Source organism: Panthera uncia, chromosome F1 (genome assembly GCF_023721935.1).
Source record: "Panthera uncia isolate 11264 chromosome F1, Puncia_PCG_1.0, whole genome shotgun sequence".
In the NCBI taxonomy this organism is placed as follows: Eukaryota; Metazoa; Chordata; class Mammalia; order Carnivora; family Felidae; genus Panthera; species Panthera uncia.
The window spans coordinates 727170-749223 of record NC_064813.1 but is presented as its reverse complement, the minus strand read 5'-3'; the positions used below and the strand labels follow the sequence as shown (position 1 = coordinate 749223).

The following is a 22054-nucleotide window of genomic DNA, read 5'->3' as shown; positions in this document are numbered from 1 at the left end:
GGCTGTTTGCCCTCTCCTGAGACATCCTGCCCCCACAGACTAATGCTCATCCTGGCCTCGAACAGGTGAAAAAACATAAGAAGCCTCCATTACCTTCCAGACCAGTCTCCCTGTTGCCTCTCCTGCCGGCCACAGGTTTCTGGTCTAAGTCCTCAGACTTCCTCCAGAGAGACTGGGAGTCGGTATCTTGGGGTTTGCAGGCTAACGGTCTCAGCTCTATGGTTGTAGCACTAAAATGGCCGTGGACGCAAATGAATGGATGGCTGTGTCCCCCAAAAACTGGACTTCTAAAAACGGCAGGCTGGATTTCACCTGCCGTCCCTGGTCTGAACACTCAGTGTCTGCACCTGACCAGTTTTTTAGTGACTGTAAGTTCACTGGAGCTAGGGTACCAGTGGTGGTCTGGCGTGTGAGGTCCCCAGCGACATGCCCTGTGGCCCTCCTTGTCATAGTGCCAGGGCTCCCATGTATCCGTTTCTGTCTCTGATGCCAGGCACCAGCACCTTCAAAATCAGGTGTAGCATTGCTTCTCAAACTTCAGCCTGCATATGAATCACCTAGGGGTCTTGCTAAAAATGCATGTTCTGGGGGCGCCTGGGTGGCTCTGTCAGTTAAGTGTCTGACTCTTGATTTTGTCTCCGGTCATGATCTCACGGTTCGTGGGATCGAGCCCCATGTCGGGCTGTGCTCTGACAGAGTGGAACCTGCTTGGGATCTTCTCCCTCTCTCCTTGCCCCTCTTCTGCTCATGCGCTCTCTCGCTCTCAAAATAAACATTTTAAAAAATGCATGTTCTGGGGCACCTGGTTGGCTCCGTTGATTAAGCGTCCGACTCCCGATTTCAGCTCAGGTCATGATCTCACAGTTCGTGAGATCAAGCTTTGCGTCAGGCTCTGTGCTGATAGATAAAAATAAGGTTGAGTAATAGAACAAATCTTTAATCTTGGGGACTTATTTCGAAACTATTTTGTGTTACTTCTGTTTCAGGCATGTTAACTTGAGGTTACTCTTGATGATAAGTTGTGTGACTCTGTTACTCGATTTTAGTTAAAAATTTTAGTATGATAGAATGTTACGCTCTGGTTTTTTAGAGCGTTAAGTGGTTCTTCACCTCTTTCCTAAGTGTGTGTTGAGCGTGCGCTAGCTGTGCAAGGTGCTGTGTGAAGAGAGTCACATTTCACGGTTCGCTCCTTGCCGGTCGCCCCACTTTAGAGCTGAGGAAGGCGGTGAGGTTATGCGGTTTGCCCAGTCTTAGAGCCAGTAAGTGGCAGCACGCGGGGTTGGGAGTCCAAATCTGGCTCCAAAGCTGCCTTTGTAGCGAGCGCGTCTCTGTGTGAGCTTCTCCTAAACTTGTAGCCACGGCCCATGAGAACCAGTTCCGGATCGCTGTTCGCTCGCGGCATGAGAACCACGGGGAATAAAAGTGCTCGTTCCTGGGTCTTGTCCCCGTGAGAATGGAGGGCTGGGGCCAGGAGCGGGTGCCTCGCGGGCTGGCCCGGGTTCGTTCCGGGCTGTGGCGCACCTGCTGGGAAGGGCGCGCTGACCGTGGCCTGTGTCTTCAGGAACAGCGCTTGAAGTTTTTGAAACAGCAGGATGAGCGCCAGCAGCAGCAGGCTGCGGAGCAGGAGAAGCTGAAGAGGCTGAAGGAGATCGCGGAGAGCCAGGAGGCGAAGCTGAAGAAAGTGAGGGCGCTCAGGGGCCACGTGGAGCAGAAGAGGCTGAAGAACGGCCGGCTCGGTGAGCGGAGCCCGGGGGCGGCCGGTGTGGGTGCGGGGGCAGGGCGGGGGCTGGCGACAGGCGTTGCCAGGGGTGAGAGTGGGACGGGACCGTGTGCGCAGGGACCTCAGAGTTGTTGGAAAGCAGAATTCCCTGCAGCTTGGACACCCGTGAATAGGAGTTAGCTGCTGGGCGCTTTCGACGAGGTTCCTGACTCACCTTTGGAAAACGTCCTAGTGGTTTATTTGGGTTTTTTCCCCTCTAAATACTTTTTGACTGGAAATTTGACGAAGGATTTTTATTCATAGAATAGGTCTATTACAATACCACTTAATTAAAATTTTAGTGACTTAACGACTCCCTCTACCGCTTTTATAAAGTGCAGATTCAGAGTCCTAAATAAATTTTGTTGTTGCCCAAGTTTGCAGTTTAATACTCAAGATCCGGGTCCTGCCAAAGTCCCCTCCAGAGGGAGGCTCATTCAGAATGCGTCTGCCGATTCCAGCCGCCTGTGAAAGAGAAGGCTTCGGGGCCTTTCTGAAACGTCTGCGCTGTGTTCCGAGGCTCGTCGGAAAGCCCGGTTGCCTGGGAGCGCTCGTTCGTAGTTTTCTTTTCAGCCCTGGTTGCCTTTCTTCTTGTCCCTCCAGTGGAGGAGATCGAGCAGATGAACAGCCTGTTCCAGCAGAAACAGAGGGAGCTGGTTCTGGCCGTGTCCAAGGTGGAGGAGCTGGGCAGGCAGCTGGAGGTGCTCAAGAACGGCCGGCTGGACGGGCGGCACGACGGCAGGTGCGCCGCGGCCGAGCTCGACCGCCTCTACAAGGAGCTGCAGGTGAGCCGGGGGCGCTTCACCCCGAGGTCCGGGACGCACGTCCGAGCGCCCCACGTGGGAAGTCGGGGGCCTCCCTCCAGCCGCAGCCGTGGGCCGACGTTCACTTTACACCAGGAGGTGGGGGGGGGGGGGGGGGGGGGGCCTTGCGGTTTGGGAAAGTATGGAAGAGGGAAGCATGCGATTGTCTGGGAAATTTTCTTCCTGCTCCCTGCCGCGCCCCCCCCCCCCCCCCCGCAGTTGCGAAACAAATTGAATCAGGAGCAGAATGCCAAGCTGCAGCAGCAGCGGGAGTGTCTGAACAAGCGCAATTCCGAGGTGGCAGTCATGGACAAGCGCGTGAACGAGCTGCGGGACCGGCTGTGGAAGAAGAAGGCGGCGCTGCAGCACAAGGAGGGTCCCCCGGTAGGTGGGGTAGGTGGGGCGCCGGCCGCCTGCAGGGTTCCGGGGGGAATGCAGAGCGGGGCCACAGCTCCCTGCCGGGCGGACGGAAGCACAGGCCTGCAGACGTGAGGGAGGTGTCCCGGCCTGCTCTGAGTTCGGTGCCGTCTGGGTCGTCACGCTGAAGGACCTGTGCCTCTTCCCCAGGTTGACGGAACCCCGCCCCCGCAGGGGCTGCCGGCACCCAGCCGCGTGGCCGCGGTGGGCCCCTACATCCAGTCGTCCACGATGCCCCGTGTCCCCTCGAGGCCGGAACTGGTGGTGAAGCCCGCTCTGCCGGACGGCCCCGGGGCCCTGCAGGCTTCGGAGGGGGCGCTCAGAGTACACACGCTGCCCAGCATGCGGTCTGCGGCTGCCGCCCAGGCCAGAGGTGACTCGGTCCCCCCGGCCCTCCGCGGCTCGCCCTCCTGGCCTCATTGTCCTTCCCCCGGGTTGGGGGTTTTACAAACGGTCTTCCTGTTCCTCGTTCGGGTGCAAATTTTAAGAACCTCCCTGTGATTTTTGCCAGTGCAGTGATAAGTTTCTTAACCCTAAATGATACGGTTCTGTCTGGGAAATAAAATGTAGTATTATTTTTGGAGTGAAAATTGTTCTCGGTTCCTTCTCGTTAATAAGGAGATTTTGATCTGCTGTCTGTAACTTGACAGCTTTTCTTTTTGTGTAAAACCCCGTATGTGGGCAGCGGTGCCGTGTTTTCAGAGGGCGGGGTCGTGAGTGCGTTCTGCTGAGAGGTGTGTGTGCTGTTCACACGTGCTTGTGCATGAGAATCTGCTTGCTAGCAGTTTGTGCGATGAAAGTAAGCATACTGGAAGCTTACGGTGAACCGACAGAGGCTGCTTGTGTCCGTGACCTTGGCGTTTGGTGCAGTCCTCGGGTGCGTGTGGAGGTGCAGGCCGGAGTCTCGTGGCGGGAGGAGCAGACGGAGGGAGGGCTGTAGGAAAAGCAGGGTAAAGACGACCTTTACAGGCCTCGTTCAGACCCCTGCAGGCAGGGAGCAGCCGGCTCCGTCTGACCGCTGTCACGTGCGGGAGACAGCCAGCTTCACGGTCACTATTGTTTGCCCGCGTGAAACATTAGAGCTGCCCTAGAGCTGCCCGGTCCGGGTGTTACTGTGGAAAGAACTGCTTTAGTTTTGCCTCTGTGAGGACAGAGCTGTGGCCTTGATGCTTCCTTGTCTGTGGGGAGAGAACCTGAGGGCGCCGGTCTGTGAAAGACTGATCGATGTCCACAGTTTTGCCTTTTTTGTTGTGTGTGCGTCATGGGTGTGTGAGCTACACCCGGAGTCCTGGGGCCGCCAAGTTGGAAAGTGTTTTCTCAGTGAGATGGTGACCGAGGGGTAGCGTGTCCTCGCTGTTTCCAGCAGATTTTCTGTTTACTGTGATTACTTTTACAGAGTTCGAGTACATTTAACTTAGAAATATAAAGTCCAGTATTTTTCTAAGGAAGTTTAGTGGGATTGTTTTAAGTCTGAAATATGAAGTTGGTTTTATTTTATTGTTACATCTTAAGTTTTTTGTAATGTTTGTTTATTTTGAGAGAGAGAAAGAGAGAGAGAGACAGAGCCTGAGCAGGGGAGGGGCAGAGAGAGAGGGAGACACAGTATCTGAAGCAGGCTCCAGGCTCTGAGCTGTCAGCACAGAGCCCGATGCGGAGCTCAAACTTACGGACCCATGAGATCCTGACCTGAGCCAAAGTCAGATGCCCAACTGACTGAGCCACCCAGGTGCCCCTTGAAGCTGTTTTTAGAGATTAAACCCTGTGGCAAAAGGAGCCATTGGAGGTGCCTTTCCAGCGCCGGCTTACCCGTGTTGCTTTTCTGCATCCTAGGCTCTAAAATCCATCCACTCAGCCCTGACTGGAGCCCCCCAAGTGCAGACGTCACCGTGAGCCAGCCCTCCGGGCCTGTACCCACCAGCTCTGGGCGGGCCCTGGACCAAGGTGGGGACCAAGGTGGGGTTCGCATGTGCTGTCCGCAGCGCTCTAGTCTCTAGCTAGTTTTCTCGTGTGTTGGCACTGGGGACGGTGTTTACTTCCAGACCACCTTCTTTCGTCTGGGGATTAAAGTACCAGCACGGGAGCATCTAGGTTATTCTGTAGTCGACTTAATTTAAAAATAAGGGAGCATTTAGTGGCTACAGAGTTTCAAAGACTTTGAAGAGAGAGAAACTTCCGTGTGAAAAAGAAATTGTACTACAAACAGCTTGAATATCCATGTGATTTTTTCTCTGTCTCCAGTCGACGATGGAGAGGTTCCCCTGAGAGAGAAGGAGAAGAAAGTTCGCCCCTTTTCGATGTTGGACTCGGTGGACCAGTCGGCTGGCCCTGCCCCCTGTGGGGGTCTGAGGAAAAACCAGAGCAGTGAGGACATCTTGCGGGACGCTCAGGTGCGTTGGGATAGCTCAGTGTTAACACTGAGGGCCCCTCAGAAGAGAGACTGTTGTATGAGGGAGAGCAGGAAAACAAACGAAAATATATCTGCAAGATGAGAAAACAGAACAGAATTTGGTGATTTTAAATTCTGCGGCTTAAGTGTATTTGTGGTCTCACCCTGTGTTGGAGAGCGGCTCCTTTGCCCGCTGCTGGTTCATGTTTCGCGTGATTCTCTAAAAAACTGAGGGTGCGTTGAAGAACAATCGTATTTGTGTCCTTCCGTTACCTCGTTTCTTCAAAACTGGGAGCTGAGTTTATGTCTGTGACGATTTTGTGTGTTAGAACCGCGGCCTTGGACGGCGTGTTGCCCGAGGCGGTGGCCTGGTTTGTGTCCATTCTGATGAGTGCAGAGGATGTTCGGTTTGGGGGCCGCCTGAGTACATAAGGTGGCAGTTAAGGTTTCCGAGCGGGCACCCAAGGGTTCCTACGTAGGAAGTGGCAGCAAGGAGTCATTCGGGGCAGGGATGGTGTTGCATTACTGAGCTTCCTTATTTAATGTGGTTAAGTTCAGAGATTTAAAACTTTTTAGTGATTTAAAAACGTAGAGCTAGTGTTTTTAGCGTTACTTATATTGGCGAAATGAGGTTGTCTAGACATCCCGCGGACCCATCGAGGCAGTGTTTTGACTGGCTTTGTACGTGTGTGTGTTACAGGCTGCAAATAAAAATGTGTCTAAAGTACCGCCTCCCGTTCCGTCAAAACCAAAACAGATTAATTTGCCTTATTTTGGGCAAACGAATCCGTCACCCTCAGACGTTAAGCCGGATGGAAACCCTCAGCAGTTATCAACAGCGGCTGCATCCGTGGGAAATAAACCCAAGACAGCAGGGCAGCAGCGGGGTCTGCTGTCCCCCGGCGCACCTTCCGTCGGCCAGGGCCCGGCCCTCGCTCCAGCTTGTAAGCAAGAAAGTCCCCCTGCGGCCGCCGTCCGGCCCTTCACTCCGCAGCCTTCCAAAGACGCCCCTCCTCCGCCCTTCAGAAAGCCCCAGACGGTGGCCACGAGCTCCATATACTCCATGTACACGCAGCACCAGGCGCCCGGGAAGAACTTCCAGCAGGCCGTGCAGAGCGCGTTGACCAAGACGCATTCCAGAGGCCCGCACTTCTCAAGCGGTGAGCTTCTGGGCCCGGTTTTCCCCGGCGCGGGTGGCCGCGGGTGACGTGGTCATGTCCTCCCCAGAGCTGTCCTCTCTCGGTACACAGCGAGATGGCTTTGTTCTCAGAGTTTTGTTTAATTTGCCTTCTGTTCTCAGGAACCTTAAACAGGTGAAACGTCCGTTAAACGTCAGCCCACTGCAGTAGGCGCTGGGGACCGTAGGTGATAGATGACTAGAACCCATGGCAGACATGGCTGTTGGCACGGTGGCGACCCCGTGCACTTGTTCCCTGCTCCCGGTGGGCGAGGCGCACACAGGCGGTCCCCGCGCACCGGGCCACGTCCTCGCTGTGGGTCAGACCGCACACATGCCCTTGGTGCGAGGAGGCCTGGATAGCTGCCCCTGCGTGCTTTTCAGAAGAGCGCTCCTTCCTCTGTTTCAAGCCGTTCTGATGAGCACAGAGCTGCTAGTTAAACATAAAAGCATAAAAAGATACACAGTCTGTTAATTTGTTGGGTTCTGAGAGTCATTAGTTTATAAAACTAGAATAGAGTTCACTCTCTTTTACTGAATGAAATTGGCTTTCTAGTCGTGAAATCAGCGTGCAGTTGTGGCCTGAAGTGTCCCGAAAGTGATCAGACGACAGACACGTCCCGCACGTGCCACAGCGGACTCGTCCTTAGTGAGGCCTGCTGACACAGTGATTTGGGAATTGGATAGCTCTGACCTAATCAGAACGATAAGGGGAAGGGTTTGGGCAACTAGAAGTGGTTCTTGAGAACTCAGGAAGCCAAATATGATTTTCCACGTGGGTTTGCTTTTGAAAAGTGTGAAAGAGAGGGTGGTGCGTGATTCCTTTTAATCTGGACTCAGGAGAGGATTACCAGCCCCCGTGGCTTTTATGCTGTTTTCATGGTTTGGCATTTTAAGTTTGTGTGCAACAGACAGTGATTGCTTAACAGTTACAAGGGCAGCGTTTTCTTATCGGCACATAAAATAATGGCGTGTTACAGTCAGCGAGGGTTTTCATTCTGTCAGAAGTTCACTGTGCCGCGATGGAAGCCTTGCTTTGTCCTTCGTTGGGTGTAAAAATCGGTTGTGGTGCAGGGTGCTGGGTGACGACTGGAAAGTTAAAAGACGTTTTAATTATCGTCAGCTGGGTCTGTGACCTGCCGGCTTTATTGAATACTGATCGGGGCTTTGTTTCCATTTTCCAATCAGTCTACGGCAAGCCTGTGCTCGCTGCTTCCCAGACCCAGCAGCAGCATCCGGAGAACGTCTATTCCAGCAGCCAGGGCGAGCCCGGCAGTCCCGAACCTGACCCGGAGCCCGTGGCGCCCGCTCAGGAGAACCACGAGAACGAAAGAATTCCTCGACCGCTCAGCCCGACCAAATTGCTGCCTTTCTTGTCCAATCCCTACCGGAACCAGAGTGACGCTGACTTAGAAGCCCTGCGGAAGAAACTGTCCAATGCCCCACGGCCGCTGAAAAAACGGAGCTCCATTACAGAGCCAGAGGGGCCCAGTGGGCCAAATATCCAGAAACTCTTGTACCAGAGGACCACCATCGCTGCCATGGAGACCATCTCTGTCCCCTCGTATCCGTCCAAGCCGACTCCAGGCACGGCCGACTCAGAAGGCCCAGGAGAAATCCAGAATCCGTACTCTGTGGAGCCAGAGAAGGAGACGGTCTCTCTGGTTCCCGAATCGGTGTCCCCGGAGGAAGTGGGGAGCACCGGTGCGGAGAACGGCGACATTCCAGCTGCTTCACCAGGCCTCGACTGTGTGCCCGAAGGAGTCCCAGACGCCAGCCCACGTTTCCAGAGTAGTGTGGAGGAACCGAGAGCAGAGACTCCGCACCTGCTCGAGGCGTACCTGGAGGAGTACCCCCCGTACCCGCCCCCGCCGTACCCGACCGGGGAGCCAGAAGGGCCAGGAGAGGACTCTGGGAGCCTGCGTCCCCCCGAGATCACGGGGCAGGTCTCTCTGCCTCCTGTAAGTAATGTGGCGTGTCACCTGGTCCCTTCAGGAGCCCCCCCCGCCCCCCGTCTGGTCACGGTGTCCCAGGTGGTCGACTGGCAGAGCTCCGGGAACCACCTCTGAGTTCGCAGGGTCGTTTGCCCAGGGCGGCAAACGTGTCTGCAGCCCACCTTTTGTTTCACAGCCCCCTCAGTGCGCAGTGCGTCTCGTAAGTGTCCTAAAAATCCATTACATTCAGAATACCTTTACTTTTTCGTTACTTCTTTTAATATTTATTTTTGAGAGAGCGTGAGTGGGGGAGAGGCAGAGAGAGAGAGACACACACACAGAATGTGAAGGAGGCTCCAGGCTGTCAGCACAGAGCCTGACACGGGACTCGAACCCGTGAACCGTGAGATCGTGACCCGAGTCGAAGTCGGACGCTCAACCGACTGAGCCCCCCAGGCGCCCCAAGAACAACCTTAGTTTTTAAGGAAGAGCCCTTTTCTCTGTGGAGAATCAGAGTTCGGTTCTTTGCGATACAAACCACACTTGTTTCTTCGACTGCGGTCGGAGGTTAACCTTGAGCCCACGCTGTGCCCAGCCTGGTGTGCGGTTCCCTGCAGCTGGTGTTAAACACGCGGAAAGGAAAGACGTCTCGCACCTGGTTTGGCCGTTCCCCCCACCCCGCCGGCCGTCCAGTCAAAATGATGTGTCCTCTCAGGGACGGAGGAGACCGCCGTTAGTGACCGCGTCGTGCTTTCTGCTCAGGAGTCTGTGACCGTTGTCCCGGGAGAGCCATCCCCTTCTTGCTTGGGTTCGAGTGACCCAGGGCAGCTTGTGTCTGCTTGTTCGCGAGCGGGCGCGGGGCCCCTGCCCCACGCGGCCCCTGCGCCGCGCGTCACGGTCACGTAACGTTCACACTTCCCTTTTCCAAGAGACGACATTTTAGTCCTCACGCGTCAGTGGAGTGATGGCCGCACGTTTTCCGCAGCGCCGTGGTTGTCCACCCCGAAACCGCGCTGCGTGTGTGCAGCACGGCGCACCTCCGCGATGTCGCCGCTTTGCGGGCTGTGTGCGAGGCGCTTACTGTATGCGGTGTTAGGGCTGGTCTTCGCGAACTCGCCGTATGTTTTTTAAGTCTGGCTTATTAACGGTCGAAGGGCTTGAGTAGCTTACTCGTGTATCTCGGAGTGTAGTTAGACTTTGAGTAGACGGCAGTGACGGCGTTTTAAGACCGGAAGGTTTCTTCACAGTGTATCTAAGGCAGATGATCATATTTCTTATTTCCTTAATTCTGTCCACTCTCCCCCGAAGCAGGCGTTTGTTGTTACGAAAAGGTTGAAAGGGAGGGAGTTGAAGAAGCCACATCACTTGGATTTAAATTCCAGCCCTGATGTTTACTGGCCGTGTGCCTTGTTTCCTGATCTGTAAAAGGGGGTAATGGGATTCTCGTGAGGAGTTCACGAACGATCATTCGTTAAATGTCCGCCCAGAGAACTGTGTGCCCAGTCTGTGGGGTCTGTCGCACTAAATAGAAGGGGAACCCAAAGACCAGTTCTCGACCCAGCGGCAAAGCAGCCTTCTCGCCATCGCACGTCACACCCTTAGCTCCAGCCGTGGTGTCTTGGGTCACCCGAACGGGACACGGTTCAGTTTTTCCCTCTTCGTTCATTAAGCTGTATGTTACGATTCACGTCCGTGTCTGGATGATGTTACATGTCTACAAAATGTGCCAAGTGTGTGTTTGTGAAGCCCCTTTCGCTCCCCCCTTCCCTCGGTCTCCGCGCTGAGACCAGGGCCCTGACTTCACACCTTTTTTCTGCAGGGCAAAAGGACAAACTTACGTAAAACTGGCTCTGACAGGATCGCCCATGGCATGAGGGTGAAGTTCAACCCCCTGGCCCTGCTCCTGGACTCCTCTCTGGAGGGGGAGTTTGACCTCGTGCAGAGAATTATCTATGAGGTACCGCCTAATGATACGACCTTCTGTCCCATTCGGACCTCCGATCTGAGAGAGAGGAATTGCATCTTTAAATCGTGGGGGTCGGGGTGAGGTGTCGAAGGGGGGCGGCGAGCACGCCCCGGGACGGGCTGTGCTGGTGGAAGGTGTGACATAAAGTTGGGGGCCCTCTGGGGTCTGGTCTTTCTCCGGGAGATCTCCACCCTCTTGTACAGTTGTGCCTGTGTGGGTCCGGACCGCACAGGGTTCATGGTCATGCCTGCGTGGGTCCGGACCGTGCAGCGTTAAACTGCAGGTGTGGGCCTTATTTCAGAAGCCTGCTATTTAAAATATTTTTAGTTGGCCTGTTTTCCTTTCCATGGCAAGTGCACCTTGTCCTTAGACACTAATTTGTGGTGGGAGTCGGAGGGTAAGTAAACATCAGTGACTCTGAGGGTAGAGTTTCCGGCCCCTCTTCATGGGTAAGAGCCTTTTTATAGTGAGCGCCTACTTACTCTGGCTTCCCCGCCTCCCTCATTTCTAGATTTGCTCTTGGTAGAATTTTCCTGGCTCCTGAGGTTTAATTATGATGGAAAATAACCCCAAGAGCCTGCGTCTGTTCTCTTGATCCTGGGCAGCCGGTGGATTGTGATCTGAACGGTGACAGAAGTGTGAGTGACAGTCACCCTTCTTCTCGATGTCACAGGTTGATGACCCAAGCCTGCCGAATGATGAGGGCATCACCGCCCTTCACAATGCCGTGTGTGCGGGCCATACAGAAATCGTGAAGTTCCTGGTGCAGTTTGGTGTGAACGTAAATGCCGCAGACAGTGACGGATGGTAAGGACCTCGCTGATCCCCGCCCCGGCTTCAGGGTGTCACCGTGAGGGCCCTGCCGGGTGGTGAGAGCATCTGCGTGCGTCCTGCCGCGGCTCGTGCCCAGACTCCCCTCTCGCTCCCGTTCTGGGGCACGTGGAGTGTTGGAGTTTAGTAGTTAAGTAATAAAAACAGGAAATGTCACAGCCGCACACAGTTAGTAGACTCGAGCGAGTTTGAGAAATGCTGATTTAAGCAAGGTCCCTTCACCCATGAAACCTCTGTTTTTAATATACTGCTGTCCATTGCACGTCTGCACGAGGGAGTCGGGTTTGTAGATTTTCCCAAATACACGTGACCGTGGAATCCATTTTTTGTGGAGCATTTTGTGAAATGGTTTTATGTGCATAAAGCATAGGAGGGACTGTTATAAGTGATGAGTGTTCCTCATGCGATAATGGATTGTTACATAACGAGTTAAAGGTCTTGATAAGATATTGTCAGCCCGGTAACAGTAATAGAATGGAGAGTAAATTTTGTAATTTTTCTTTCTTTCTTTTTGGAAAAAGAAAATTTTAAATTATGATAGGCTCTTTTTTGGAAGAAGACTTGTTTTTTTCCGTATAGGATTTTTAAAAACCTGGAATCACATGAAGATATTTATGCAGGTATTTTTATAGCTTATTTTTCTGTTAACGTGGTAAGTGGCTGTACGATGACGTCGGCTTTACCTCGTGCACAGGTGTATGTCACGTGCATGCACACAGGTGCAGAATAGCCCTACATTGCGAGGAGTGACTCTCTCTCTTGTTCGACACTTAGATCATCCCCCAGGTGTTTGTTCCAAAGCATTTTGGTTACAGTTTTTAAAAATTACATTTATAAAAGTAACGTGTATGTGCTGTGGAAAATGTGTGTAAGAGGAAATGAGAAGAGGAGATCAGCCATTCGTACCCCACGACGTAGAGAGATCAGCATCAGTGGTTCTTAAGTATATTCCTTTAAAGCTTACGTACGCGTATGTATTTTAGCCTAATTTTTTGGTTTAACTTTACACCGTAAGCAAAACAAATTTTTTAAGTAATCTCTGTGCTCACCGTGGGGCTTGACCTCACGACCTGAGAACAAGAGTCTCCCATTCCTCTGAGCCAGCTGGCCCCCGCCCCAAAACAAGTTCTTAATGTGTCATAACGTCTTCGTTTCCCTTTTATTAGGAATTTATGTATAGTTTTTCTTTTTTTTTTTCTTTTTTTAATTTTTTTTTCAACATTTTCTGTTTATTTTTGGGACAGAGAGAGACAGAGCATGAACGGGGGAGGGGCAGAGAGAGAGGGAGACACAGAATCGGAAACAGGCTCCAGGCTCCGAGCCATCAGCCCAGAGCCTGATGCGGGGCTCGAACTCACGGACCGCGAGATCGTGACCTGGCTGAAGTCGGACGCTTAACCGACTGCGCCACCCAGGCGCCCCTAGTTTTTCATTTTTTAAAACCACGCACTTAACAAACCTGCAGTAATACCAAAGTGAGCGGTGGGGGCAATACGTGATCTTAGAGACTGTGCCCTCGAGAGGAGTAAAAAGAGGGGAGAGAGGAAACAGGTGAAAGCATGAAACCTGTGTAATTAGGGGCCTGGTCCACATCCTCCAGTTCACGCTTGAGCTGGGCCGCAGCGCCGGGTCCTCTTCCTCTTCCGTGGGTCTGGATCACTTGGCGCTCGCTGCAGACCTCTGAGGTGCTGGAGGGGACTCCCCGTATGGTGTCCGCGAGTCCCTGCCGGCCAGCTGCCGAACAGACTGAAACGTGTGCGGTTGACAGTCCCTGTTCTCGTCTGCATTGAACTACCAAGGTGGTTTTTTTTTTTTTTTTTTACCAATTAAAATTCAACTTGGATTTTAACAGCCGTTAAGGAAAGGTAGTTTTCTGCGTGCACCTTAATTTCTTCAGAAGCGGTAACGACAAGGGAACACGTAAAGGCCCATGTTTCGAGTGCAGGCCTATACCGCAGAGACGGTCGTGCCCTCCGGTCTGGCACGGCCGGGCGCTAAGGCTGGCACTAACTAGGCGGGCGCTCCAGAACACATCCGACCCTTTCTGAGACGACTGCACGGATTTCCTGTCCTTCACTCATTTCCTTGATTCCCCTGGCCCTCTGTGCTGCCCTGCTGGGCGCCCGGTGTGGCCTGTATGCAACATGTCCCTTTGTGGCTGTCGGTCTTCGGCGGGTTCATGTGTCCATGTGTAACTGATACTGTTTTTAAGTTTATTTGAGAGAGAGAGAGAGAGAGCGCACAAGAGGGAGAGGGGCAGAGGGAGACAGGATCCCAAGCAGGCTCCACGCTGACAGCACAGAGCCCGACACAGGGCCCAAAGCCACGAACTGTGAGATCGTGACCTGAGCCGAAATCAAGAGTCGGACGCTTGACCAAATGACTCCCCCGCCACACACACACAGACACACAGACACACACACACACACACACACACACACACACACACACTCACACATTGAGGCGTCCCCATGTGTAACATTTCTAAAACCGTGTGTAAGAGGTTTTAGGAGAAAGGCCCAGACCGAGGAGTCCGGAACGCTGTGGGCAGACGGCCCAGCCCGTGGGCGTGGTGTGCACCGGAAGGTCCCCCAGCCCCGTTTGCCTCGTGTCCCCCCAGGACCCCGCTGCACTGCGCGGCCTCTTGCAACAACGTGCAGGTGTGTAAGTTCCTGGTGGAGTCCGGAGCCGCCGTGTTCGCCACCACCTACAGCGACACGCAGACCGCCGCCGACAAGTGCGAGGAGGTGGAGGAGGGCTACGCCCAGTGCTCACAGTTCCTTTACGGTTCGCGACAGCTGGCTCGAGTGTGGGGTTACTGCCTCCCTTTGCCCGGGGTTTCTAGGGTGCAGTTGCCAAGTAGCTTTAGCATCCGGGGAAACGTTTGTGTGTCGCGCGCGGTCCTGGCCGTTGAGCACAGGGCGGCCTCGGAGGCAGGGACGGATGCGGCTTCTGTGCTTGCTCCAGTGGGGACGGCGTGAGCCGACCCCACGATGGGGCGGTTTGACCCCGCGGGGGCCTCTCCCGAGACTCGGAGAAGGGAGGCTCCGGGTGTGGGCCCGGCGGCCCAGGCGTGTCCGCGCAGTCAGACGCGGGGGCTCCGTGCCTGGGGCACCGGGGACGGGAGGTGCCGGGGGGTGGGGGGCGCGTCGGGCGTCGGGCCCTGATCCGCTGGCTCCCCCGTGGTTTCAGGAGTGCAGGAGAAGATGGGCATCATGAACAAAGGGGTCCTGTACGCGCTGTGGGACTACGAGCCTCAGCACGGCGACGAGCTGCCTCTGCGAGAGGGGGACTGCCTGGCCGTGCTGCGGCGGGAGGACGAGGAGGAGACCGAGTGGTGGTGGGCGCGCCTGCAGGACCAGGAGGGCTACGTGCCCCGCAACTTGCTGGGGGTAAGCGTGTCCTCTGTCCGCGCGACGGCGAATCCTCACGCGTTTGGACGGTGGTGGGTTCACGTGTCCAGCCACATTTTCCGTGTTGGCGAGCCACCGGGCACGGTCAGGGTCCCGTGCTCTCGGAGGTCCTGCGCTCCTCACGGGACCCGGGGCTGGACCGGGGAGGGCACTGCGGGCAGGAGTCACCTTCTGTCCTGGATTTAGGTGGAGGGGGCTCTCGGGAGCGTTTGCAGGGAGGAGGCCGGGAGAGCGGGCAAGAGAAGGGAGGGGGCGTAGCACTTTCCAGACGCTGCATTGCCGACCCGAGTGCCGTGGGCGCCAGAGCGGGACAGATAACGGAGAGCGAGGAGAGGACCGACGTGGGAAGGTGGAAGAGCCCGGCCGGGGAGGTGGCGACGGTCAGCGGCGCGGCTCCGCACGGTCCCCCTGCACCTGGGCGTGGCGGGAGGGACCGGAGGGCACCACCTCCTGAGATTGTTGAGGCGTCTGATGGGCAGCGAGGGGGAAGGGTTTTTATGGGGGTTTCATCAGGTCGGACCCACGCGGGCTGAGCGGCACGGAGCCGCTCCGGTGTCTGGGTCTCTAGCCAGGGCTCTGGGTGCGAGCGCTCCGCTGCCCCGTGTTACTCCGCCGAGTGACCGTGGTGTCGGAACCTGGCTGCCTGGATTCCGACCCGCGCCCCCTCCTGACTCTTCTCGTCCGCTCCCGTGTGCCGTGTGGGTGACCTCGTGTGTCCCGACTGCTGCCCCTGCTCACAACGTTTATCATTAAGTAAACCTTGGAGCCTGGATCATATTCACACATGTGATTCTGACGTAAATTACAAGGAATTGATGAAAGTTAAAGTAAATTTGGCCATGGAGCCCTTTATTTATTTATTTTTTATTTATTTTTCATTTTCTTTTGAGAGCGAGACTGAGCGTGAGTGGGGGAGGGGCAGAGAGAGGGGGAGACCCAGAATCCGAAGCCGGCTCTAGGCTCCAAGCTGTTAGCACAGAGCCTTATGCGGGGCTCGAACTCCCAGACCGTGAGATCATGACCTGAGTCTAAGTCAGATGCTTAACTGAGGTGCCCGGGCCACGGAGCCCTTTAAACGAGCTTTCCAGTGACCCGACCAGAGTCCTGTCCAGCCCGACGGAGTCTCTGCAGCCGCCTCCCTGCCGAACATGAGCAGCAAATACTAGTTCTACCTTTTGACGTTTCCTGCCTCTGAAAACCTCTCGGAACTAGTTGCTTATTGGAACCTTTTGTTGTGATTTTCCAAGCGGTCCTGTGACTCCTGAACAGAGGAGGCCGCGTGGCCCAGGTGCTCGGCCCTCGGGAGGCCCGCGTCAGGCTGGGTCGGAGACGTTCGTGTTCACCCCAGCCTTTTGGAGGTCTCCCCGGGGTACACGTTGCCTCTAAGTAACGTTTTTTTGGTTTCTTTTGAGTTTAAAAGAAAAAAGGAACTCACGTAAATGTGGAGTTTTTAATCAGCGGTTCAAATTTGAGTCTAGAAAATTGTATTGACCAGTTGTTTTCTCGGAAAAATCATCTTTTGTGTGGTGTTGATCACCCATTTTTCAGTTTCGGCTGGAGTCTGACTCCACTTTCTTTCAGCAAACCCTTTTTCCCGTTGTGTAGGCGGGAGGAGGGGGTTGTTTACTGCGCCAGCTGGATGACTCGTTGGACTCACTCGTGGCTTCAGGACCTTCCATTCTTCTCTCCGGCTCTTGTTCTAGAAAACACAAAACCACAAAGATCCCCACACAAAAACCTCCACTTATCCTCCCTGACATCGGCAGACTTTTAGTCTGTGGCATCCTGTCGCTCAGTCTCCTGTCACGGAGTTGGGTCTGTTGTCAGTGAGGTTACAGGAGACCCTGATCTGTCCCGTCCGCTCGGGAAGCTGCAGGCCGCGCGGGTGGGGCCGGCGCTCAGCGCCACCTGCATTTTTACGTGGGACCCCCTGTGACTTCGCCGGGGAGGTGCCGAGTGTGAATCTTGTGTCCTGGGGCGGCGCTGGGTGCCTCACGTGCAGAAAGAGTCCTTTCCTTCGTTTCTTTCCGGTGACACCAGACCCCCATACTCGAGGTTTTGTCTCTGCAGCATGTAAATCATTTCTCCGTTCTCTTGCAGCTGTACCCCAGAATTAAACCCAGACAAAGGAGCTTGGCCTGAAACTACGGAGTTTTAGTTTCTGAAGAACTCCTCTGTTATCAGTAAGGAGAAGTGACGTGATTGTTTGTGGCAGACGTTTCACAAGACTGCTGACGACGTCACTGGAAGGCATCTGGAATGGGCTCTGGAGGGAGGTGAAGGATTTGGGGAGTTGGCTCTCCGAGGGGGACCTCGGCGTGATAAACTGGCCGTGCTGTGCTGGGGAAGCATGTTCCGCGGAGCAGAGGACAGACGGTGACGTCCTGTTTGTCTGAGAGAGAAGTGGGGCCGCTCCGTGGGCTCCGTGTCCCACCTGCTTGCTGTTGGTCGGCGCGTCCCCTGCACCCGCCCCACCGGGAAGGACCAGAGCCGTGGAGTGGGCCCCGGGACCTTGGGACACAGGCCACACGCTCAGAAACACGTGTTGGCGGGTGTGGGCGGTCCTTCGTGTAGGAGTTTGTAGCGTCTTCGGAGTCACGTGTGGAAGGAATCCTGGGACCGAGCCACAGCACAGCTACCTGAATGTGGAATCTGGTTTTTAGGGGGATTTGAATCTATATTTATTGTCTTTTGTATCCTGGAAATTGGAGACTCACTATATAGACTTAACCATGAAATTTATCAAGATCGTTGCTGACTTTAAAAACAATTGTAATAAAATTAAACTTTTTGACTCTAAGCTTTTTACTGGTTTCTGTTCTTTGTGTCATGAAAAGCCTTGTTGAAGCTCCCACGCTGTTGGGAGAGTAGCGGTTTCTTCCCCGGCCGTGTGGCTGCAGTGAGGAGTGAGGTTCTTACAGACGGCTGGGTTTTGAAATTGGCGAGCTCTGCGGTGGCCCTGATTGGGAGCCACGGGGACAGCCGGTGGCCCCGTCCCCACGCCTCTGCGAGAGGAAGGGTCTGGTGTTCGTGGTGCTGTTTGCAGGGATTCATCGGACAAGAACTCAGACTGAGTCTGCATTGTTTGTGATCTGTTACCCGGTTTGTGAGTCGTTGCGGAGCCGGTGGATCCGTGTGGCGGGGTCACCGAGTAGGAGCCACGCGGGAAGGACCGGCCGTGCGCAATCCCGGCATGTCTGTGGGCAGCTCGGTTCCAGCAAGAAGGCGGGGGAAGAGCTAACAGGCCACGCTCTGCGGGTAACAGAGAAGGCGGTGACCCCGAGGGCTGGACACCAGAGGACCACCGTGCTGCTGCCCCCAGCCTGGCAGGGTTTGGAGGTGGGGCTCACGTGAGGTCTCACCAGGTTAAGTTCCCCCTCCCTAAGGCATTTGCGTCCTTGGAGGAGGAAGGGACCACCTCCCCTCCCCACGTGAGGTCACCACGAGGGGGTGGCCACACACGTGCCACGAACGGTCCCGCACGCCAGCCTCGGACCCCCCAGCTCCCCAGAACAGTGATGGGGTGTGGGGTGGGCCCCCGGTGGGCGCTGCGGTAACGGGACAGCATGGATCGCTGACCTTGGACAGAGTGGCTTCCCCAGGGGCTGCCGCTGGGTCCAGCTGCAAGGAGGGGGGTGCTGGTCCTGGAGCCGCAGGGGGATACCTGCTAGGGGGCAGTTTTAAGTGATCTCCACGACCCCGAGATGACCCGCTGCGCCGGGCCCCCGGGGATGGGTGATTTTAAGCGCATAAAGCGACAGGAAGCGAGCGCGACACCTGGGTTGGTGGTTCCTGGCCACCAAGCGACCATGACCCGGCCGTGCCCTCCACAGAGGCCTCTGCGTGTACCTGCTGGTGAACCGTGATCATCCATTGTCCCCTCAGCCCTATACCCACGACGTGTTTTCTCTTCTGGTTTTTACTTGTTTACGTCTTACCCGAGGTCTGCGTGGGAAGGTTTGCAGGTACAGAGAAGGGTCTGGGGTCGGGGGGGCGCAGACGCTTCTGGTCTGGCTGTGGTGTCTGTCGTGCTGTGGGCGCGGGGCCGCCACGGGAAGGACCCCGGGGTCGGATGGGGTGGCCCTGTGAGGCATCTTCACGGCCGCAGTTTAGGTTTTTGTAGAAGGAACAGGGCAACTGGGCGGCGGGCCCCGCGGAAGTGGGGCTTTTAAAGGGGGCGGGGGCACGTCTACCTTCTCCCCGTGAGGGAGGCGATGACCAGTGCTCCCCTGTTTGGGGGACCCAGGTGCTTGGTCGTCGTCCCCAGTCCTTTTCTAAATGGGTTGAGCTAAGCGGAGCGTAGCCCTTGGCTGTTTCGTGTCTCTGTTTCCTCTGCTGTGACAACGAACCAGGGAGCAGGGCAGGTGGTGGCGAGCCGGGGGCCTTGCGGGCGGCCCCCGGCACAGAAGCGGTTTGTAGGCCTCTGCGACCTGGGAAGGCACCTCCCTCCCCTTCCTGTGTGCCCGGCCCCCACTGGACGAGGCTGGGAGATGCGCTTGCTGGCCCGGCCCGGCCCGCCCCACACCTCTGCTGGGTCGTAGGGCTCCCGCAGGGGCACCACTGGCAGGTCCGTGACTGACGCACCTGTCCTGTCTGCCTCTCTCGTCCCCACACCCGAGGGACCTGCCTGGGCCTCCTCGGGGGAGGCCAGCGGCAGCAGAGGAGAGCCGCACCTACTTTGTGGGCACTTGAGAGCCTCTGAGTTGGATTAAGAAACTGCGTAGTTCCAAGCTGCCTTTAACTCTCAAGAGGGGAAATGAGAGGTGACCTTGTCAGAGCGGGAACAGGCCGAGACCCGGGCACACCGCCCGCCGCGGGGCCCCCGAAGGACAGCGCGGCACGCCGGACCGCTTGGGTCACTCTTTATTAACAGCACGTTCAGCAGGAAGTAAGGCAACAAGGCGGTAGGTGTGTAAGGCGGCTCGCGTCTTCCAGGGTGAAGCAGGGCTCAAGCTCTCCCACCCGTGTCCCTCCCGGCTCCACGCACAAGCGCGGGGGTGCTGACGTCCCGGCCACGAACGGCTCATCCTGTCCTTTCCCGTAATCGTCTCGGACACCAGGCACCTGCTTTCGCGCACGCTTCGGTTAGCGGGCCGAAGGCCGCGTGGCTTCAGCATCTTCTGCGACACACGGGTCACCAGGCCGTTCTACAGAAAACCTGGCTCTCTCTGCAACCACGTGACGGAGGTGTGCGTGCTGGCCCGGCCTGTCACTCTTCGATGCTTCCTGTTTTCCGTTTCACTCCAGGGACGCGCACTGCTGTTTGGCAAATGCCACAGCTGCATTGTTAATCGGGAATTTACTTTCAATGTTCCCAGCAAGGACCTCGTGTCCTTGGAGACTGACTTCGTGTTTGGTCAGCGGTTAAAAATACCTCCCTGTGTTTTTCTCCGATTGGATATTGCCATAAACGGGCAAGTGGGTAAAAGTAAAGCGTGGACCTGTTTATAGATGGAAGGTTTTCTCCGAGCTAACCCAGGATTGAGTGAGTCACCTGCACGTAATACCAGGATACGCAGATCTTTTTTACTGTGAAACGTGAGACCTGTCTCAAAAAGTATCTTTATTTTCAGCTCTAGTCATTCATCGGTTAGGTAAATGTTCCCGTCATTTTCGGGTCCAGATAAAAAGTTTCTCTGGGGGGGCTTCGTCCTCGGCTGGCTGTCTTCAGGCAGATCAGTTAGGACTTCAGAGGACTGAAAAGCAGAGCCACTGTGAGGAGGAAGACAGCCGGTCAGCTCAGACACCTTGTGCGGAACTAACGGTCATTCTGGAAGAACGACTTGGAGCAGACAGGGATCGGGGCACAGACTCGCGGGTTCTCCTCCCCACTTCTACAGCCTGGCCCGGCCCAGGTCAGGGGCACGACCCGGCTCACAGGCCGATGGCCACGAGACAGACCGGACCACGCGGCATTTCCTGCCGCCCCCCCCCCCCCCCAGGTCGGGTGAACATTCTTAGTTCGGCTGTCCCCAAAACCAGTGCTTTCGACCTCGGTCAAGTGGGGGTCAAGCGGGGGCTCTGGGTCACACTCTGCTCCAGTCGGTCCGGGACCTGGGCCCGGGGCCCCGGCTTCTGCAAAGCTGCCCTTGGTGCGTCGTGCAGCCGGGGCCGAGACTGAGACTGCAGCCTCGTTCTAGAAGTTACCTAGTGTCATTTGTAGCCAGCTAAAATGTATTCTCAGTTGGCTGAAGGTCCTTTATAATGCATCATAGCAGGTGCAAAGCTGCTTCATTCTGGCTTCCCCCAGGTCAGAGTTCAAGGACAGGAGTCCCTAGTCCCTTACACCTGTCCCCTTGTCACTTGGCTCCTGGCTGGAGCACGGGACCGTGTCGCTCCCCTGTGGCACCGGCCCCTGACCGGCCCCCGCCAGCCTGTGCTGCTCCAAGCTCAGCTCCCCTGACGGCAAATGTGAGGCCACGACCGGGAGGGCGTGCCCTTCCTCCTGGAGGGGAGAACGTTCTGGCACCAGGGTGACCGACAACATTTTGCACTTTGCTTTTCTCGGGACCGGTCGGCCTGCTGCGTTGGGACTGACGGTCCCCTGGGCCTTGCTGGGGCTCCGGACCAGGAGCTCGGTAACTCTCTACGGCAAGTTTATGTATTTTCGATTGAATTTTTAACCAGGGCGGGGGGTGGGGGAATAAGGTCATCTGCCCAGGAAGTATTTGAAGTAGATCTGGCCTAAGGACACATCTTCCCCAAACCCACTTGAATTTCATGCGGGAGAATTTTCTTACGTGACCACCATCTCTCGTGCAGGTGAACAAGCACTTCGTTTTCCCCTCATCGTTTTCCCGCGTGTGCGCTCGGCAAATTGCGTGGGAGGAGGAACCGGGAGTGTCTCCCGGGCCCGAGGGTCGGCGGGGGGATGCGGGGAAGGGTGTGCACGTTTGTGGTGGGACCTCACAGCCGTTCACAGGCCCGCCTCCCACGGCCACAACACTTGCAAGGTGGAGCTTTTTAAGCCAACGGCCACGGGTCCCTGTCCCGCCCCCCCCCCCCACCCCCCCAACCCGTGACAGCTCCCGGTGCCTTGTGAGCGGCTGACTTACAGAGATGAGGTCGAGCTCGATGGTCCCAGTGTTCTCGGGATCCAGCTGCTTAAATATCCCTGAGGGAGGGGGGTGGGGGGTGGGAGGAGGGCCGCCCGGTGAGCACTCCTCCTCCTCCCCCTCCTCCTCCCCTCTTCCCCCTCCTCCTCCTCCCTCCTCTCTCTCTTCACTCCTCTTCCCCCTCCTCCTCCTCTTCCCCCCTCTTCCTCCTCCCCTCTTCCCCCTCCTCCTCCTCTTCCCCCCTCTTCCTCCTCCCTCCTCCTCCCCTCTTCCCCCTCCTCCTCTTCCCCCTCCTCCTCTTCCCCCTCCTCCT

General features: G+C 56.0%; 2 protein-coding genes across 6 annotated transcripts in view; one reads left to right on the top strand and one right to left on the bottom strand.

Moving 5' to 3' along the window:
* The window catches only part of TP53BP2 (tumor protein p53 binding protein 2), a 53598-nt gene extending 36112 nt beyond the window's left edge, over positions 1-17486 (top strand). For 2 of the 4 annotated variants that reach the window (XM_049633779.1, XM_049633776.1), the window contains 13 exons: positions 1562-1736; positions 2363-2544; positions 2782-2946; positions 3130-3352; positions 4810-4932; positions 5218-5366; positions 6066-6525; positions 7731-8503; positions 10296-10433; positions 11116-11249; positions 13894-14060; positions 14466-14665; positions 16787-17486. In XM_049633779.1, coding sequence (XP_049489736.1) covers positions 1562-1736; positions 2363-2544; positions 2782-2946; positions 3130-3352; positions 4810-4932; positions 5218-5366; positions 6066-6525; positions 7731-8503; positions 10296-10433; positions 11116-11249; positions 13894-14060; positions 14466-14665; positions 16787-16828 — 2931 coding nt within the window. In that variant the 3' untranslated portion in view covers positions 16829-17486. The remainder of the gene's footprint in view (positions 1-1561; positions 1737-2362; positions 2545-2781; positions 2947-3129; positions 3353-4809; positions 4933-5217; positions 5367-6065; positions 6526-7730; positions 8504-10295; positions 10434-11115; positions 11250-13893; positions 14061-14465; positions 14666-16786) is intronic. The other 2 variants (XM_049633777.1, XM_049633778.1) reach the window with 2 other exon arrangements.
* Positions 17487-19482: 1996 nt separating this feature from the next.
* CAPN2 (calpain 2) overlaps positions 19483-22054 on the bottom strand; it is a 37425-nt gene continuing 34853 nt past the window's right edge. The window contains exons 20-21 of one of the 2 annotated variants that reach the window (XM_049633781.1): positions 21742-21800; positions 19483-20398 (exon numbers count right to left, since the gene is read on the bottom strand). In XM_049633781.1, the coding sequence (XP_049489738.1) occupies positions 20375-20398; positions 21742-21800 (83 nt within the window). In that variant the 3' untranslated portion in view covers positions 19483-20374. The other variant, XM_049633780.1, reaches the window with a different exon arrangement.